At 47.5% G+C, this 21664-nt stretch overlaps 1 protein-coding gene across 1 annotated transcript; it reads right to left on the bottom strand.

Annotated features, from left to right (window-relative positions):
• Positions 1-420: 420 nt before the first annotated feature.
• On the bottom strand, positions 421-21299 carry LMLN (leishmanolysin like peptidase; the record flags this gene model as incomplete). Its single annotated transcript, XM_075831021.1, has 16 exons — positions 421-1887; positions 2323-2533; positions 2675-2805; positions 3767-3926; positions 6297-6429; positions 6765-6875; positions 8434-8510; positions 8591-8698; positions 11377-11494; positions 11568-11662; positions 12005-12110; positions 17745-17917; positions 20010-20127; positions 20214-20296; positions 20545-20575; positions 21151-21299. Coding segments are annotated over 16 exons (1905 nt in total), but the record flags the coding sequence as incomplete, so codon positions are not given.
• Between the last annotated feature and the right edge of the window lie 365 nt (positions 21300-21664).

Here is a 21664-nt window from a genome sequence, read left to right as displayed (position 1 = left end):
TGAGGGAATTCTGAGGCAGATTTTTTCTGTGTGAACAGGGCCTAAAGGTTGATCGGTCATTTTCTTCATGTTTTTTTTGCTGTGATTTTTGTAATTGCAGCAAAACTGTTGCGATTACTGGAGATTTAGTGCTGATCACAATAAACCTGACAAAGGTGGAAGCGGGAAAAGAAGAAGAGCTGCAGCAGCTGAGACCAGCGATCACACGCAGCCCTGTAATCCATGTATAATAATCCACCAACTTGTCCCTGTAAGACTAATCCACGCCGGGCGCTACCAGACGACACCCGGGGAGGATCGAGTCTCAGCACGCAGCATAATAAATATCCACAGATCGATGATAGGATGACAGGCCGGCCGCTGCGGGGGAGGGTCACATAGAAAACCAATAGAAGAATCTACAAATAACGACAATTCTAGTTTGATCTGAAGAGAAATTTTATAAAACCAGGGAGACGGAGTCCTGGATGGATCATTTCTGTCCTCATTACTTGGCAGAGGCCTGGAATATGTTGGGGTCCACGCATCACAGGAAGGGGGTGACATTTGGGATATTAGTTATGGGTTAATAGGGCGGGTCCCTAGAGGAAGGTGAGCAGTACTTCACCGCACTGGAGACTGGACCCCAGAAGTTACAGGGACTTTCTCCCCCCTGATCAGTGGGCCGGGGGCCTTGCAGGAGGGGGTTCTGGGTATTACACGGCGGCTGTTTGAGCGCAGCACGGACGCCATGGTCCTCAGCTCTCCCCTAGCTAATAAAGGGGGTCCTGTATGTGGGGACCCCCTCTCTGCTCACTCATGCTGCTCTAGTAGTCGTCTTCTCCAGACACTGACGGACACAACGCTGTTTTTTATATTCATTTTGGAGAGAAAAATAAACTCCTTTAAATAGAAATAATTTAAACTTCTCAATGGCATCAAAAAAGATATAAAACAATCAAGACAAGAATCATACAGGAAGAAGCAGCCGTGATCCCGGGAGCGTCACTATGTGATTGCACTGGCCCTGATCTGCAGTCTCCTGCGCCAACCAGATTACACCAGCAGAACCGTCCGTAATAAACTGACCGATCCGGCCCGCGTACAGAACATTAGAGAATCGCAGGCCCCGCCAGTCTAATGTGGACAGGAGAGAAGATCAGAGACTTTCTAATAGACGTTGGGTCTCACCATTCTCAATGTCTCTGCTGGAAGTCTAGACAGTTTGTAAGCCTCTGGGTGTAAACACGAATGTTTCCACTCACTGACAGCAAGCGGAGGACATGACAATAGACTAAGGAAGCAGAGATCTTGAGGGACGTTGGTTGCTGAACTTTTCATTACACAATGATTCAGCTTTACTTACAGAAGTCTGGAAAGTGCATGGACCGAGGCTGTAATGTGGGGGGGGGGGGGGTGCCACATACAGAATATCACTGCTCACCGGGGGTGCGACTGGTAGAACGTCACAGGGGCTGTGCGTGGCACTCTCAGCTATAGGTGGTCGTGGCTGTATCCTGAGTATACAGAGACTACAGCCTTGTCCTGAGCTTACTAATCAAGTCAGTGTGTGGGCACGGGAATAAAGCAGACCGTACCCCGACAGCTGTGGTGCGGGCCCTGCCGCCCACCCTCTGGGGGCCCCAGGGTCAGGCCTACATGTAAACATGTCAGAATATATGTCGTTTTGCCCCACAGACACCTGTAATTTATGTCAGACAATTAATGCCCAAGTCCAGCACACGGCGGGTCCACACAACGCGCAGCGGGTGTCGCCAGGACACGGTGAAGTAAACCGCAGCATCTGTTACTTGTGCACACAGAGATAAAACCCTGCCAGCAGGGGGAGCAGGTTCAGCATGAGAAGCCACAGGGTGATCACCAGATTTGAAGAGCGAGAACAGAGATCTGAAAAAAATATAAGAAGATCAGGCGATGGAAGGAGCTCAGCCACCTCACATCCCCCACACGTATACTGCACAATACAACTACACAATACAACTACAGCAACACATCGGCTTCCAGTGTTAACACTAATTGTATACAATGAATAGATGAGACTGGACCCGATTCATTCATTTTCTATTGATGTCCATATTCTGCATGCACAACTGTCATGAGTCCCGGCCCAGGACATCACGCGTCATCCTTTATTCACAGGTTTATTGTGTAAACTCTACACGTACACGATACAACACAGTATACAACGCTCCGTTACCATGTCCTGGCGCCTCAGACTCTGCTCACATATTTATGGTGTATCGCAGCAATGACGCACGCCTCTCACTAACACTAACACAACTCATACATCTGCTCATTGTAGAATCTGCCTCAAGTTCTTACCTAGAGGGGCGGCTCTCGTCCGGTTGTCTGGAGGAGGATCCCGTTCCGGCGGGCAGAAGTCACAGAAGTCTCTACAGGACGGGCAGACAAGTTTCCCCTCATAAAACCACTCAGTGATCCGGGTGCCGACAGCGATCACCTGACCGGCCCGGCTGCACAGGTAAGGGATCTCCTCCAGCCAGATCTGCAGGCCTTCTGGGGCGCAGCTCACCTGTTGGATAATATGTACAAGTGTCCCAAATGGTTGAATAACCCCCAACATTGCTTCCAAAATGTTTATATGTATGTGCATTTTCATGACATTCCCCAAAGCTCTTCATAGAATAAAGTCATTTACAGGCTGGTGCGGTACCTGATAGCAGCCGCTTCCCCAGTCAGGGTAACTCATCCTTTTTGAGCACTGCCCCATAACAAATGCCGACCTCTGCTCCACACAGACGGACTCCGGCCCGTAGCGCTCCGCTCCATAGTTCCTGGCTGCAGCTAGAACATACAGGAGAGATAAATGACCGTACACGTGCAGAATATGTACAGAGTGCAGGAGAGGACGTGGTCACTGATGCCACCGGAGTCCACGTTCTACTCAATTCACTGGTTTTAGGGGGTGGCTGTTGGTTTGGCTTCTAGAACAGTTTCTGATTTTTTTTCTAGCAAATTAAAAATTATTGGGTTTAAAAATAAAAATGTACAATGAATCTGCCGTTATATTCTGTTGCACTTCTTACGTTAGTCATTTGTAATGTTTCTGGCTGTGACCTGGCACGAGGCCACCGTTACGCCGAGTCTAACACGCACTGTGAGGTTGTAATGACAGTCGTGCGTTTACTTCAGAACCATCTTTTGGATAATTTTCATGATAAAAACTCGAGATGCAAAATCCATATAAATTGGAATAATATTCCCAGAAAATAAATAGTTCCAATTGTTGCAAATATCGTTCCTGCTGCAGTTTATAGAGCGATTACTGACTATAATATGGCTGCAATGCTTAATCAGTATCAACCACGAAAAAATGAAAGCTAGTGCTGAACTAATGATACAACCACGTTACACGAGTCCGTAGAAAAGAAATATTTTTCTAACTTACACAGCAATAAGTTCAGGAAGATCTTTTCTGGTCACATCTTTAAGGACTAATGTTAGGTCTACAGGCACCTTGTAGGGGTCATCCCATTACAGCATATGGAGGTCATAGAGAAGGGTCCTAAACTTGGAAAACCCACCCATGAGCCAGAACCGAGATCTGCTCTCACTCCAAGGAATCGTCCGAGCATGTTTAGTGGCACAGGGAGACCGGGATAGGCAGCTGCAGACACCGCTTATCTTCCCAGAGAACAAGGATCACCCTAAGTGCTTGCCTGCATACCAGTTGGATTACTGGCGGACCCCACCTACATGTCTCACCTGTGTACGGCCGGCTTTACATTCTAAGCTTCGGACTGACCTGGCTGGTTCTGGGACATTGTGCAGTCCGAGCTTCTCTGGTATTCTCCGCTCAGATGCCAGCTGAACTCCTGGGTGAATGGGCAAAAGTCTGCGATCTCAACAGCCCCTCCATAGTAGGCAAGATCTTCTTGTGGGACACCAGGAATGTGGTCGAAATACTGGAGAGAGGAAATGAAGGATAAGGCAACTACTGCAATGGAGATGAGAAGAGGTTCAGGTCGCTGCAATAAAATGACAAATTCTCCCGTATAACATTTTACTCTTTTTTTGCAATTTCTTGTATTCGGAGTTACTTTCTACTTCATCGCATTCTCTGTGAATGACAAGTAAATCCCATGAAGCCCCCACATGCCTGAATATATCTCAATGCAATGGAAGACGTCTGTGAAACCTCGACTCAGTGACAACTCTCAAAGTAAAAGACTCAGGATCACGTGAAGACCCAACGGTGAAGACTCATCATTCTACAGGAGGTTATTGGAAGCAGAATCTTCAACACACCCCTAACTATAATGCAGGGGGGCAGTTCTATTTTCCTACATCAGATGATAGTTTAGAGCCTGGTGTAGACATTTCCCAGAATACAAATCACCAGAGCAAGCCGTGCCCAGACCCTGAACAAGCAGGAAATATTGAGAAAAAGCAGATCTGTCATCAGACTATGCTGGCCTATATAATGGCAGAATAGTATGGGTGTGGCACTGTGTACATACAAAACTTATCCTGTATTATACTCCAGAGCTGCACTCACTATTCTGCTGGTGGAGTCACTGTGTACATACATTACATTACTTATCCTGTACTGATCCTGAGTTATATCGTGTATTATACTCCAGAGCTGCACTCACTATTCTGCTGGTGGAGTCACTGTGTACATACATTACTTATCCTGTACTGATCCTGAGTTATATCCTGTATTATACTCCAGAGCTGCACTCACTATTCTGCTGGTGGAGTCACTGTATACATACATTACATTACTTATCCTGTACTGATCCTGAGTTACATCCTGTATTATACTCCAGAGCTGCACTCACTATTCTGCTGGTGGAGTCACTGTGTACATACATTACATTACTTATCCTGTACTGATCCTGAGTTACATCCTGTATTATACTCCAGAGCTGCAATCACTATTCTGCTGGTAGAGTCACTGTGTACATACATTACATTACTTATCCTGTACTGATCCGGAGTTATATCCTGTATTATACTCCAGAGCTGCACTCACTATTCTGCTGGTGGAGTCACTGTGTACATACATTACATTACTTATCCTGCACTGATCCTGAGTTACATCCTGTATTATACTCCAGAGCTGCACTCACTATTCTGCTGGCGGAGTCACTGTGTACATACATTACATTACTTATCCTGTACTGATCCTGAGTTACATCCTGTATTATACTCCAGAGCTGTACTCACTATTCTGCTGGTGGGGTCACTGTGTACATACATTACATTACTTATCCTGTACTGATCCTGAGTTATATCCTGTATTATACTCCAGAGCTGCACTCACTATTCTGCTGGTGGAGTCACTGTGTACATACATTACTTATCCTGCACTGATCCTGAGTTACATCCTGTATTATACTCCAGAGCTGCACTCACTATTCTGCTGGCGGAGTCACTGTGTACATACATTACATTACTTATCCTGTACTGATCCTGAGTTACATCCTGTATTATACTCCAGAGCTGCACTCACTATTCTGCTGGTGGAGTCACTGTGTACATACATTACATTACTTATCCTGTACTGATCCTGAGTTACATCCTGTATTATACTCCAGAGCTGCACTCACTATTCTGCTGGTGGAGTCACTGTGTACATACATTACATTACTTATCCTGTACTGATCCTGAGTTACATCCTGTATTATACTCCAGAGCTGCACTCACTATTCTGCTGGTGGAGTCACTGTGTACATACATTATATTACTTATCCTGTACTGATCCTGAGTTACATCCTGTATTATACTCCAGAGCTGCACTCACTATTCTGCTGGTGGAGTCACTGTGTACATACATTATATTACTTATCCTGTACTGATCCTGAGTTACATCCTGTATTATACTCCAGAGCTGCACTCACTATTCTGCTGGTGGAGTCACTGTGTACATACATTACATTACTTATCCTGTACTGATCCTGAGTTACATCCTGTATTATACTCCAGAGCTGCACTCACTATTCTGCTGGTGGAGTCACTGTGTACATACATTACATTACTTATCCTGTACTATACTCCAGAGCTTCGCTCACTTTTGTCATGTTTATGCACAGTGAGTCAACATCATACGTAAACTGTAGAAATTGTGTTAAGAGGTGAGGATACCCCTTAAAAGGTAACTCCATCCCAAACACATAATTCTCCTATTACTACAGTGCTCCAGCTTTAAACTGACTTATAGGGGGGGCCGTACACCTTACATGGCTGTAACTTTCATTTCCTAAATGATGTAAGGATCCTGTAAATCGCTGAGAACAGTTAACACTGTAAATGCTGTAACCGTTACACACCTGATATTCCTGAGGAAGGCTCTTGGGGAACCTCTGTAAGTTACATATAGCCACCGCCCTCTGGTCCTGACGGCAGGTCAGTTTTAAAGGGTTGCTTCGGAGTGTGTCACAGAAAGGGCTAACGTTTTGCTTCCTACAGACAAGGAATGTCATTTTATCTGAGATACGCAGAGATAACAGTACAGAAGTCACGAGTAAGGCTGTGTTCACATCACCGTCTGTGTTTCGTTGAGGGGTTCCGTCGGAGGTGGACTGCGCTATTGATTCCGTCAAGAACACCGGAAACCTGTCACAACGGTGACAGACGGAAACAATTAGCTAGGATTCTGTCACCATTGATGTCAATGGTGAGGGAAACGGAAGCTTAGGTTTCCGCTTGCCTTTCCGTTGAGGGGTTAACCCGACGGAAACCTCAGACGGACCCTCACCGGAAGGGAAACGGTGAGGTGAACGGCCCCTATGTCTTACTTTCTACTCTGCTGATCGATCCAGAACTTGCAGCTTTTCATTGCAAAGTCGCATCCTTTCCCTCGACCCCAGTCCAATTTCTGCGCCATGCTGTAATTTGCTCTGTACCAGCTGGAAAAATAATAATAATTATAATAAATTGCCATTTCATTGAATGCATTTGAAAGAATTGTAGGTAACGGACAGATCTGCGGACGCCGGTCTAATGTGAGCTGGAACGAAAGCTCCAGACATCCCGATTTACAGCCCGTCAGATCAGATGACAGCGGCTGGCGAGTACGTAGTTCACTCTGCAGGTAAATCATATGGCGTCTATTGAAGCTGATGGGATGTCTGTGTAATGCGCGGATACCTGGAGTCCCCCTCTGTAAAGGCTGCTCTGCTCCCTATTTAGGGCATGTGGATGGCGGTTGTCCCACGAGAACATCACCCTTTGATTTGGAAGCCAGCGGATTGCTGCATGTCCGGCTCCTCGGATCCCTGGATGTGATCTCTAAGTATTCAGCGTTCGTGGATGATTGGATGTCAGATTAACCCCTTCCCTCCTTTTTTTCTGATTTTCACTTTGTTTTTTTTCCTCCCCACCTTCCAAAAGCTAGAATTTTTTGGTTTATGTTTTACCACTTTTAAAAAAATAAAACTATTTGCCGAATTAAAAAAATAAGTCTTTTGTGTCGCCATATTCTGAGAGCCGTAACTTTATTTTTTCATCAATTTAGAGGTGGGGGGCTTACAATTTGCAGGGCGAGCTGTAGTTTTCACCTATACCATTTTGGCGGTATATACGACTTTTTATTTAATTTTTTTGGAGCGCTGAGGGGACCAAAAAAACAGCAATTTGCGTGAGATACATATATTTTTACGGCCCTCACCGAGCGGGTTAAACAACGCTATACTGTGATAGTTTGGACTTTTACGGACACGGCGATACCAGTTATGTTTACTTTTTTTTTTAACATTGATTTAGGGAAAAAATGTGAAATGGGGGGGGGGGGGAATTTTTGAACTTTTAATAGTTCTATTTTTTATGTTCCAAAAAAAATAAAATAACGGTTTTCTACTTTTTTTCATAAGTCCCCCTAGGAGACTCGAAGCAGCGATCGTTGGATCGTACTAATGTATTGCGGTATATCGAGATTCTGACAACCTCCTCTGAAGCCCTGCCGGAGGCATCGCTTCAAAGAAGTAGAAAGATGGCGGAATTGGGGGGCCTTGGTTAGACCCCCAGGCTGCCACAACAACTGTTGTTACTGGCCGATCGTGCTGCGGGGGGGCTGGTTTGCGATGGCTTTGAGGGGGTGCCCCCTGACTAACACTTTAAATGACGCGGTTGCGATTGACCGTGGCATTTAAGGTGTTAAACGGGCAGAATCAAAGTGAACTTTGATTCCGCCCGTTGCGGTGAGGTGTCGGCTGCGGTGTATGGAGAGAGGTCAGCCCGTGAGCTCGCTCCATACTTCCCCTTAACTCTTATCACATACAGTTACGTGATACTGCATTAAGGGGTTAAAGGAACTACTACATCTGGTTGATCGATCATTAAAAATATCATCAGTTCAAACCATCGGACGCAGCAGGAGGAGTAAATCGTGCGCCTCCAGACAGACATGGCAGACCTTCTCCCATCATTAGAGGTCACGGTGTGGGGCTTATAACTAGGAGCGCTCACCCCGTATCCTCCATAAGTGCCAGGGTGATCCTGGAGAAGACCCGATTCTGTGTGTGGGAGCCGGTCATCGCTTCATTCTGTGGAGACAAAACACGAAGAATTGGGAGGAGTGAATTATCAAGCAGGAAAGAGAATTACCCAGACGTCATCTCCGCACCTCCAGCAGCCTCTTCTCCCAGTGATTCAGCTCGGTTCCCATGCCGCCCTGGTTCTCCAGCTCCATTCCCTCCAGAATAGGGCAATCAAAGTGATTCCGCACCTCTTCCTGAGAAAACGACAACGTATGAGCAATAAAACAGCCCAAATGAAGGAGGAGACCATCAGAACATGACAATTTATTAAAAACTTCAGTTAAATAAAAACATACGGTTTACATTTTTTTAATGTGACGATCCATAGAGAAGCAAATCCTGGACTAATCCTGTTTTCACACCGGCCACTAGACAGCACACAATAAAGGCTACGTTCACACAGGTCAGAATTTCGACAGCAAAATCTAGAACAGATTTCAAGAAAATCTTCATGTTTATGCGCATATTCTTTTTTTTTTTGGAGGATTTCTCGTTTGATGTGCTGCAGACCAGAGTGAGGATTAGTCCCATTCAATAAATAATGTCCCCAACGTCTGCACTGACAAGCGGATTAATGGGAGGCAGATTGCAGCCAAAAATGTGCAAACATTATTAGTTTCGGTTTCCTGTAGCTCACTTTTTAGCTTTGCTGTATAGACTGGGCTGGGGTCGACTGAGTCATCAAATTATCAGAGGGCAAGGTCAGCAGAGTCATCTCAGAGTGCGGAATTGGTAGAATCATCATTAGAAGGCGAAAGATGACACGGGAGATATCATTCTGTTGGAGACCTAGCGTACGCAGGATAGTAACACTTTACATGCAGATAAGGCAATGTATGCAGCAACCCTGCCACTCCCTGGTCTCGGGGACAGGCAGACTGGATAGAATGCAGCGGACTCAGTTATCAGTATTCATGAGGGGGGCTCCCCCCACCCTAGGCCTGTGATTGACAGACTGCGGTGTATAGGCAAAGAGTCGGAGTCAGTAGAAATGTACTGACTCCGGCTTCAAAATAAAAATAATTTTATATGATATTTTATTAATCTTGTATTCATTTACTTCATGCACAGTGTTTCGCAGATTTAGGAAGAGGAATTTAGAATAGTTTTTGTTCAGAAATGTAATTGCAATAAATATATTTGACGTTGTAAGTAGGCGGATTATTTACATGATGGTGATGGAAAGCCTCATCTGACTACAGCCGGACTGTACAGCGTGTGAGTGATTCCGGCTGCTTACACGTAATCCACCCTATACACGAGGCGAGGCATATGCATTATTCTATGGTCTAGAGTAACACGGCTGTACTCATATAAATGTGTCACCAAAAAGAGAATCGGCGTCTATAAGTTACTACAAAACAAAGCTTTTATTTAATCAATTCTAAAAGTTACAAACAAAAACAATTAAAAAAAGAATGTGCACAGATGATAATAAGGGCCGCAGATACAGGGAGAGGACGTCTTCCATATAGTAATGTTACCATGCAGGATTATACCTCACATATCATCACGCATGGCAGATCAGCAAAGCAGGATCAATGTTATGTATTGGGGAAGAGGCAAAAGTGAGATCAATTTTCCCAGTAAATATTATGAGTCAGTGATTTGTCACACTAGTACTATACTGTCACACTAGTACTATACTGTCACACTAGTACTATACTGTCACACTAGTACTAGGGCGGGGGGCCAATTAAGGGATCCAGCATGACGGCTTAGTACATTGCCCTCCTTTACCTTATAGTGGATTCATTGCACTTAGCACTTTATTCTGAGGGTCTCTTATAGAGTAGACAGTACTAGTGTGACAGTATAGTACTAGTGTGACAAATCAGTCATTTATAATATTTATTGGGAAAATTGATCTCACTTTTGCCTCTTCCCCAATACATAACATTGATCCTGCTTTGCTCTGGGATCTTCTTTGCTGATCTGCCATGCGTGATGATATGTGAGGTATGATCCTGCATCGTAACATTACTATATGGAAGACGTCCTCCCCCTGTATCTGCGGCCCTTATTATCATCTGTGCACATTCTTTTTTTTTTTGTTTTTGTTTGCAGCTTTTAGAATTGATGAAATAAAAACGTGATGTTTTGCCGTGGGCTTATAGACGCCGTTTCTCTTATTGGGGACAAATGTTCACACGTAGCAGATTTTCCGTCCGCATTCGTGGGCATAAAATCTTCAGCACATTACAGCAGCAGCAAAGTAGATGAGATTTCAAAAAAGAGGTCATTCACACGCTGCAGAAATGGAGAGATCAGCGAGGAAGTGAAACTCTGCAACAAATATCAGGATTTTTGTCGGGAAAAGCTGCGAATAAGCAGCAAAACAAAAAAAAGTATACAAAAACAAAATGAGTCTGTACTCATCGCCCCCTGGTCTCCCAGAGTGACACGTTACTCATTCCCATCTGACTTCAGGGCTGCCGGCCTCATCCCATGTGACCGCTGCAGCCAACCACAGGTTACAACGGTCACATGAGAGAAATCGTCTTCCCAGGAGACCGGCAGCACTGACACCAGCACTAGGAGGAGTACGGCGTCGCTATGGGAGACCAGGTAGAGGGGAGCGAGGACTTTTTTTTTTATCCGCTCATCTGGGGTCCACAGTGGTAAATCCGGCAGAAAGTCTGCACCAAATCGACTTTACAGACTTTAGCTGGGATTCCCTGCAGTATCTGGGTCGGACTTGCTGCAAAGTTTTCCACAACAAATCTGACCCGTGTGCATGAGGCCTTAGGGAGGACTTGCTGGGAAGTTTCGTGTTCCTCTAAATACAACATATCTTACCCTATGCTCCCTGTATTACACCATTCTTATACATGCAGTATTCTACTAGTACAGGACTATCATGGATACTCACAGTGACCCTCGGAGTGACCAGCAGGTAGACATTGTGTTGAACCATTTTGGCGCCTCTCACATCCCAGTTCCTGGTCACGGTGCGAACGACCTTCTCACTCCACTGGTAAACACCGAGGCTGCAATGAAGCAGGATTGTAATGTCATGTATTACTCAGGTTATGTCTGAGACATGATAAGACGGAAGCTCACCTCTCATTGAAGGTAGGGAGATCATTCATGTGCCTCGGTGTCAGGGGCTCCCCATGGTCATCACGATATAATGCAAAGAGACCGGCTGAAAATCCCTAGAAAAAAAAAACAAAACTGGAAAATACTGCAGAATTGAAGCAACTCCGGATACCACCGACATTCCCATGTACATGACACATGCTGGATCTGGTGTAGTACCGCGTCATACACTCGATTTCATTATACACAAGATGTTCTGACCAGGATTCTTACCTTGTGTATCTTACAGAGGGGAAATAATATGTGAGGGCACGGCTACAGCAGTGTATACTCTGGCCAGAAAACCTGTGGCAAAGCTGTTGGAAAATCTGCTTGGATCTAACGGACCTGGAAGAGGTGAAGTTTTCTATGGAAGACGGCCATCCAGAAAATGCAGAGACGCCCCGAGGTGAACTTACCAGAGCGTGAATAATCTCGTGCTTCACTGTGGATAACATGCCGGCAAACTCCTGAGGCTGCGTAGAGATCATGTTGGGGCACAGGTTGGCATATCCTGCAATGGGCCTACAAAGCACAAAGATACCGGCGTTCATTTACCAAGATACTGGAATTACAGACTTCACCTCATGATATTCTCTGGTCTATTAGAGGGGAGATCCCGCAGGTGTAGAATACATAGAGCTGCGCTGGATCTATAAGAAAGTGACTGTTTAGAAGCAGAAAGTCTGTGATAACGTGGATCAGCTGTAGACGTGTAATGGAAGGATTGTGTTTGGTATATTGCAGCGTGTGTGTACATCATGTGAGTAGCTGCTTCACTGTAAAGATTCCATCAATTTCACATGGTCTGTTAAGTGGGGAACGTCCGGAGGATCCACAAAAGTGCGAGATGCTTTATTGTGTCCAGGGATGAAAAGCAAAAGGTTTAGTGTTGGCATTTACATCCACGCAGCCATTACACCCATGGAAACAGGTCAGAGGAGCGCAGAGATGTCGTCACATTACAGCCATGGAAACAGGTCAGAGGAGCGCAGAGATGTCGTCACATTACAGCCATGGAAACAGGTCAGAGGAGCGCAGAGATGTCGTCACATTACAGCCATGGAAACAGGTCAGAGGAGCGCAGAGATGTCGTCACATTACAGCCATGGAAACAGGTCAGAGGAGCGCAGAGATGTCGTCACATTACACCCATGGAAACAGGTCAGAGGAGCGCAGAGATGTCGTCACATTACAGCCATGGAAACAGGTCAGAGGAGCGCAGAGATGTCGTCACATTACAGCCATGGAAACAGGTCAGAGGAGCGCAGAGATGTCGTCACATTACAGCCATGGAAACAGGTCAGAGGAGCGCAGAGATGTCGTCACATTACACCCATGGAAACAGGTCAGAGGAGCGCAGAGATGTCGTCACATTACAGCCATGGAAACAGGTCAGAGGAGCGCAGAGATGTCGTCACATTACACCCATGGAAACAGGTCAGAGGAGCGCAGAGATGTCGTCACATTACAGCCATGGAAACAGGTCAGAGGAGCGCAGAGATGTCGTCACATTACAGCCATGGAAACAGGTCAGGGGAGCGCAGAGATGTCGTCACATTACAGCCATGGAAACAGGTCAGGGGAGCGCAGGGATGTCGTCACATTACACCCATGGAAACAGGTCAGAGGAGCGCAGAGATGTCGTCACATTACACCCATGGAAACAGGTCAGGGGAGCGCAGAGATGTCGTCACATTACAGCCATGGAAACAGGTCAGAGGAGCGCAGAGATGTCGTCACATTACAGCCATGGAAACAGGTCAGAGGAGCGCAGAGATGTCGTCACATTACAGCCATGGAAACAGGTCAGAGGAGCGCAGAGATGTCGTCACATTACACCCATGGAAACAGGTCAGAGGAGCGCAGAGATGTCGTCACATTACAGCCATGGAAACAGGTCAGGGGAGCGCAGGGATGTCGTCACATTACACCCATGGAAACAGGTCAGAGGAGCGCAGAGATGTCGTCACATTACACCCATGGAAACAGGTCAGGGGAGCGCAGAGATGTCGTCACATTACAGCCATGGAAACAGGTCAGAGGAGCGCAGAGATGTCGTCACATTACAGCCATGGAAACAGGTCAGAGGAGCGCAGAGATGTCGTCACATTACAGCCATGGAAACAGGTCAGAGGAGCGCAGAGATGTCGTCACATTACAGCCATGGAAACAGGTCAGAGGAGCGCAGAGATGTCGTCACATTACAGCCATGGAAACAGGTCAGAGGAGCGCAGACATGTCGTCACATTACAGCCATGGAAACAGGTCAGAGGAGCGCAGAGATGTCGTCACATTACACCCATGGAAACAGGTCAGAGGAGCGCAGAGATGTCGTCACATTACAGCCATGGAAACAGGTCAGGGGAGCGCAGGGATGTCGTCACATTACAGCCATGGAAACAGGTCAGAGGAGCGCAGAGATGTCGTCACATTACAGCCATGGAAACAGGTCAGAGGAGCGCAGAGATGTCGTCACATTACAGCCATGGAAACAGGTCAGGGGAGCGCAGAGATGTCGTCACATTACAGCCATGGAAACAGGTCAGAGGAGCGCAGAGATGTCGTCACATTACAGCCATGGAAACAGGTCAGAGGAGCGCAGAGATGTCGTCACATTACAGCCATGGAAACAGGTCAGAGGAGCGCAGAGATGTCGTCACATTACAGCCATGGAAACAGGTCAGAGGAGCGCAGAGATGTCGTCACATTACACCCATGGAAACAGGTCAGAGGAGCGCAGAGATGTCGTCACATTACAGCCATGGAAACAGGTCAGGGGAGCGCAGGGATGTCGTCACATTACACCCATGGAAACAGGTCAGAGGAGCGCAGAGATGTCGTCACATTACAGCCATGGAAACAGGTCAGGGGAGCGCAGAGATGTCGTCACATTACAGCCATGGAAACAGGTCAGAGGAGCGCAGAGATGTCGTCACATTACAGCCATGGAAACAGGTCAGAGGAGCGCAGAGATGTCGTCACATTACAGCCATGGAAACAGGTCAGAGGAGCGCAGAGATGTCGTCACATTACAGCCATGGAAACAGGTCAGAGGAGCGCAGACATGTCGTCACATTACAGCCATGGAAACAGGTCAGAGGAGCGCAGAGATGTCGTCACATTACACCCATGGAAACAGGTCAGAGGAGCGCAGAGATGTCGTCACATTACAGCCATGGAAACAGGTCAGGGGAGCGCAGGGATGTCGTCACATTACAGCCATGGAAACAGGTCAGAGGAGCGCAGAGATGTCGTCACATTACACCCATGGAAACAGGTCAGAGGAGCGCAGAGATGTCGTCACATTACAGCCATGGAAACAGGTCAGGGGAGCGCAGAGATGTCGTCACATTACAGCCATGGAAACAGGTCAGAGGAGCGCAGAGATGTCGTCACATTACAGCCATGGAAACAGGTCAGAGGAGCGCAGAGATGTCGTCACATTACAGCCATGGAAACAGGTCAGGGGAGCGCAGGGATGTCGTCACATTACAGCCATGGAAACAGGTCAGGGGAGCGCAGGGATGTCGTCACATTACAGCCATGGAAACAGGTCAGAGGAGCGCAGAGATGTCGTCACATTACAGCCATGGAAACAGGTCAGAGGAGCGCAGAGATGTCGTCACATTACACCCATGGAAACAGGTCAGAGGAGCGCAGAGATGTCGTCACATTACAGCCATGGAAACAGGTCAGGGGAGCGCAGAGATGTCGTCACATTACAGCCATGGAAACAGGTCAGAGGAGCGCAGAGATGTCGTCACATTACAGCCATGGAAACAGGTCAACGGAGCGCAGAGATGTCGTCACATTACAGCCATGGAAACAGGTCAGGGGAGCGCAGAGATGTCGTCACATTACACCCATGGAAACAGGTCAGGGGAGCGCAGAGATGTCGTCACATTACAGCCATGGAAACAGGTCAGGGGAGCGCAGAGATGTCGTCACATTACAGCCATGGAAACAGGTCAGAGGAGCGCAGAGATGTCGTCACATTACAGCCATGGAAACAGGTCAGAGGAGCGCAGAGATGTCGTCACATTACAGCCATGGAAACAGGTCAGGGGAGCGCAGGGATGTCGTCACATTACAGCCATGGAAACAGGTCAGAGGAGCGCAGAGATGTCGTCACATTACACCCATGGAAACAGGTCAGAGGAGCGCAGAGATGTCGTCACATTACACCCATGGAAACAGGTCAGAGGAGCGCAGGGATGTCGTCACATTACAGCCATGGAAACAGGTCAGAGGAGCGCAGAGATGTCGTCACATTACACCCATGGAAACAGGTCAGAGGAGCGCAGAGATGTCGTCACATTACAGCCATGGAAACAGGTCAGGGGAGCGCAGGGATGTCGTCACATTACACCCATGGAAACAGGTCAGAGGAGCGCAGAGATGTCGTCACATTACAGCCATGGAAACAGGTCAGAGGAGCGCAGGGATGTCGTCACATTACAGCCATGGAAACAGGTCAGAGGAGCGCAGAGATGTCGTCACATTACAGCCATGGAAACAGGTCAGAGGAGCGCAGAGATGTCGTCACATTACAGCCATGGAAACAGGTCAGAGGAGCGCAGAGATGTCGTCACATTACAGCCATGGAAACAGGTCAGGGGAGCGCAGAGATGTCGTCACATTACAGCCATGGAAACAGGTCAGAGGAGCGCAGAGATGTCGTCACATTACAGCCATGGAAACAGGTCAGGGGAGCGCAGAGATGTCGTCACATTACACCCATGGAAACAGGTCAGAGGAGCGCAGAGATGTCGTCACATTACAGCCATGGAAACAGGTCAGGGGAGCGCAGAGATGTCGTCACATTACAGCCATGGAAACAGGTCAGAGGAGCGCAGAGATGTCGTCACATTACAGCCATGGAAACAGGTCAGAGGAGCGCAGAGATGTCGTCACATTACAGCCATGGAAACAGGTCAGGGGAGCGCAGAGATGTCGTCACATTACACCCATGGAAACAGGTCAGAGGAGCGCAGAGATGTCGTCACATTACAGCCATGGAAACAGGTCAGGGGAGCGCAGAGATGTCGTCACATTACAGCCATGGAAACAGGTCAGAGGAGCGCAGAGATGTCGTCACATTACAGCCATGGAAACAGGTCAGAGGAGCGCAGAGATGTCGTCACATTACAGCCATGGAAACAGGTCAGAGGAGCGCAGAGATGTCGTCACATTACAGCCATGGAAACAGGTCAGAGGAGCGCAGAGATGTCGTCACATTACAGCCATGGAAACAGGTCAGAGGAGCGCAGAGATGTCGTCACATTACAGCCATGGAAACAGGTCAGAGGAGCGCAGAGATGTCGTCACATTACAGCCATGGAAACAGGTCAGAGGAGCGCAGAGATGTCGTCACATTACAGCCATGGAAACAGGTCAGAGGAGCGCAGAGATGTCGTCACATTACAGCCATGGAAACAGGTCAGGGGAGCGCAGGGATGTCGTCACATTACAGCCATGGAAACAGGTCAGAGGAGCGCAGGGATGTCGTCACATTACAGCCATGGAAACAGGTCAGAGGAGCGCAGAGATGTCGTCACATTACAGCCATGGAAACAGGTCAGAGGAGCGCAGAGATGTCGTCACATTACAGCCATGGAAACAGGTCAGAGGAGCGCAGAGATGTCGTCACATTACACCCATGGAAACAGGTCAGAGGAGCGCAGGGATGTCGTCACATTACAGCCATGGAAACAGGTCAGAGGAGCGCAGAGATGTCGTCACATTACAGCCATGGAAACAGGTCAGAGGAGCGCAGAGATGTCGTCACATTACAGCCATGGAAACAGGTCAGAGGAGCGCAGAGATGTCGTCACATTACAGCCATGGAAACAGGTCAGAGGAGCGCAGAGATGTCGTCACATTACAGCCATGGAAACAGGTCAGAGGAGCGCAGAGATGTCGTCACATTACAGCCATGGAAACAGGTCAGGGGAGCGCAGAGATGTCGTCACATTACAGCCATGGAAACAGGTCAGGGGAGCGCAGAGATGTCGTCACATTACACCCATGGAAACAGGTCAGGGGAGCGCAGAGATGTCGTCACATTACACATTTATTCTGCTTTATTGGGATGAGGAAAGAATTCATGACGGAGTATACATGGGAATACTGACGGAGTGTGCTGAACTACACAACCTGTCCATTTCTGCTTCCAGCTGGCAGTAGGCGGCATACGCCACAATATTCTCCTGGCTGCATCTCTCCGTGGTGATTGCACCGACATAGAGGATAAAGTCCGCATCTCTAATTCCTCCATTGTCAGGGGGCCCCGAGGAGCCACAGTAATTGTTCCGGCACAGCAAGCATTGCTAGAGGAATAAATAAAGATAATCTATTGTGAATTATAAACGCACCGGAAAAACAGCTTAAATGAGCTTTCCAAGATCAGAAAAAAAGGGAAAAATATAATAAAACAATAAACGTTCCGTTACTCACCGGACAGATCACCCGGCGTTTCAGCGGAGCCTCTGCAGTGTTTCCCGCAACGGTTGACAATGCTGCAGCGATGACGTGTCTGTACAATCACGTGACCACTGCAGCCAATCACTGACGTCACTGGTATACGGCACGAGACTGTTGAGGCCAGTGATTGACTGCAGCGATCACGTGGGTATATGGGCCCCGTCAAAATGCGGCCGGGAGCACCGGAGTAACTGCGCTGGAACGCTGGGGGACCCGTCAGGTGAGAAATGGATCTTTTATTGTTTTAGGATACTCCGCCACTCTTTTCCTGATCTTGGAAAACCACTTAAAGGGATGGAAACGCTACGGATGACAGCACCAAACATGAGGAGGAATAGTTTCTGTACGGATATCAGAGATTTGATGGTTATCGCGGATTTCATCCTTTACAATGTAGACGGGGTGAAATCCGCTGTCAATTCGCGACACAGATTTTGCTGTGGAAAAACTCAACCAATCCACAATGTGGGAATACACGGACACCGACAGTAGATCATTTTATCACTCGAGTAAAGTTCCTTTTACAAGAAAAGATAGTTTGTTTAAAGAGGCTCTGTCACCAGATTTTGCAGCCCCTATCTGCTATTGCCTGTGATCGGCGCTGCAATGTAGATTACAGGAACGGTTTTATTTTTAAAAAACAAGCATTTTTGGCCAAGTTATGACCATTTTCGTATTTATGCAAATGAGGCTTGCAAAAGTCCAAGTGGGCGTGTATTATGTGCGTACATCGGGGCGTGTATTATGTGCGTACATCGGGGCGTGTTTACTACTTTTACTAGCTGGGCGTTGTGTATAGAAGTATCATCCACTTCTCTACACAACGCCCAGCTTCTGGCAGTGCAGATCTGTGACGTCACTCACAGGTCCTGCATCGTGTCGGCACCAGAGGCTTCAGATGATTCTGCAGCAGCATCAGTGTTTGCAAGTAAGTAGCTACATGGACTTACCTGCAAACGCCGATGCTGCTGCAGAATCATCTGAAGCCTCTGGTGCCGACACGATGCAGGACCTGTGAGTGACGTCACAGCGTGATCTGCCAGAAGCTGGGCGTTCTGAAGAGAAGTGGATGATACTTCTATACACAACGCCCAGCTAGTAAAAGTAGTAAACACGCCCCGATGTACGCACATAATACACGCCCCGATGTGCGCACATAATACACGCCCCGATGTACGCACATAATACACGCCCCGATGTACGCACATAATACACGCCCCGATGTGCGCACATAATACACGCCCCGATGTGCGCACATAATACACGCCCCGATGTACGCACATAATACACGCCCCGATGTACGCACATAATACACGCCCCGATGTACGCACATAATACACGCCCAGATGTACGCACATAATACACGCCCCGATGTACGCACATAATACACGCCCCGATGTGCGCACATAATACACGCCCCGATGTGCGCACATAATACACGCCCACTTGGACTTTTACTTTTCAACACGCCCAGTTGGACTTTTGCAAGCCTCATTTGAGTAAATACGAAAATGGTCATAACTTGGCCAAAAATGCTCGTTTTTTAAAAATAAAAACGTTACTGTAATCTACATCCGATCTAATGATCAGGTGATTAACGCCCGGTGTAAGGGGTCCGTCAGTCATAGGAGAAATCAGCAGCTCCGTCCAGTAATATGGATTTATGATAATACAAACATGTGGCTTATGGGTAAATAAAATATAAAAAATGCTCCCGATTCAATTTTGCAAAACACCAAATGAAATCTCTGTTATCCGCCCTCCGGCTGATTTCTCCCTGTTCTGTTGACTCTTGTGGGACGTGATTTGTTCCTTCCCAGAATCCTCATCAAAACCTTGGTGACCGATAAACAGCAAAACATCAGAAGCCCCCCCCCAAAAAAAAGGTCCAAAGTGACGTTTTCTAGGGTATGAAAGGTGGAGAAGTAAAGGGACTACCTGGAGATGTTCCTCGGGGACAATGACCGGACCACATCGCGTGTGCTCAGCGCAGCCTTCGTGACAATATCTCTGAGCCTCCGAATTTCTCCTCACAAATTGATTCTTTGCGCATTGTCTTCATCAGAATAATAAGAATGGTCAGCGCACGTCAGTCTGTATTACCGGCATGTTCTCTATCGCCACAGCACAGTCAGCACCTACCTGCTCAGCAATATGGAGCCGCTCGGCCTGCGCACTTCAAACGTCTGCTGTAAATAGGAGATTGCTTGCGGAAAGAGTTTACTCTGGAACAGATAAATCCGATCACATACAATACAGCGTTACGTCCAGCGGAGGGCAGCGCACAGCCCGTCAGGACGCTCCGGCGAGTGCTGCCACACAATGTACAGACGCACAACAACTGCGCTAATGTGTGACCATCTAAACACAGCGCGCGACCTCAACCACAGCGCACAAACCCCTTACAATAAGGTCATCTTTCAGACTGGTTACTCCACCGCCATCTCCAGCACATCAGGCTGATCATACTCACTTTCACAAGCCTCCTCCTCGCTGGGACCAGCCTACAAACACAAAGATAAAGCCTCATTAATTCAGGATCCATCTGTGACAGCGTCCAATCACGTACAACTGTTACTCAGACGTCTGATGCCCCAAGGAACAAAAATAATCCCATGCCCGATCACCAGGAACGTCCCTGATCATTAGATGGGGGTCACAGGAGTCCACATATTCCGGGGCTCCAGGGCACTGACGCTAATGTTTGCAGATACTATGATGGGGTCACTCTGATAATTGTGGCACATCATTCACATCAGTGTTGGGCTTTGCCCCCGGATGATGAGGACTTCTGTGGCTGCATCAATATGGAGGTCAGTGTGTCCGATGGTTCAGTATTCTCGGATTATCTGCCACTGGTGGGATTTTACATGTAGAGCGTTTATTAACCTAACAGGAATCACAACAACAACAATCGCTTCTAGAAATGAGATGAAAAGGTTTCTATTCCAGAGATTAATCATCATCCTAATAATCTGACCAGTACAGTCTGATAATCGGGCAGGGATTACGATCACATGACACAGGAGGGCCTATGGAGGCCGGCGCTCTAAGGTCCCGTCCCTGCCCCCGCACTCACTCGTCAATGCTGCCGTCATACACAATCTTCATCCGCAGCCGCTCGTCCGCTTGTCTCTTGAACACGTGATTCGTCTTTTGATGAACCTTGTAGATGACCTGGAACCACAACCTGGATGTAAAGCGGCGCTGGACGGATTCCCGGAGACGTCATCTCACCCACAAAGCCACTGCTGGCGCGGCCGGACTAGTCAGATCTATGTGATTATAGTCCACACCACGCCAGATAGTGACACACGGTTATATCTGTATACACTGTATCCTGCCAGGAGCGGAGGTCCCGTCACTTCCATGCTACACACAGAAAACACAATCTGAACTGTCCAACAATCATCATCCAGACGTTTCCTGCGTGTAGAACAGACGGGACCTCCACTTGTGGCAGTATACAGTATATACATCATACACAGCACACACACATCACACATATATACACATCACAGAGGACACAGCACAACAAGACGCCAGAGAGAGAAACCCTACAGGAACGCCCCGCCGCAACATAAACCCTACAG

This window comes from Rhinoderma darwinii, chromosome 6 (genome assembly GCF_050947455.1).
Source record: "Rhinoderma darwinii isolate aRhiDar2 chromosome 6, aRhiDar2.hap1, whole genome shotgun sequence".
In the NCBI taxonomy this organism is placed as follows: Eukaryota; Metazoa; Chordata; class Amphibia; order Anura; family Rhinodermatidae; genus Rhinoderma; species Rhinoderma darwinii.
This window is presented reverse-complemented; position numbering and strand designations above follow the sequence as displayed.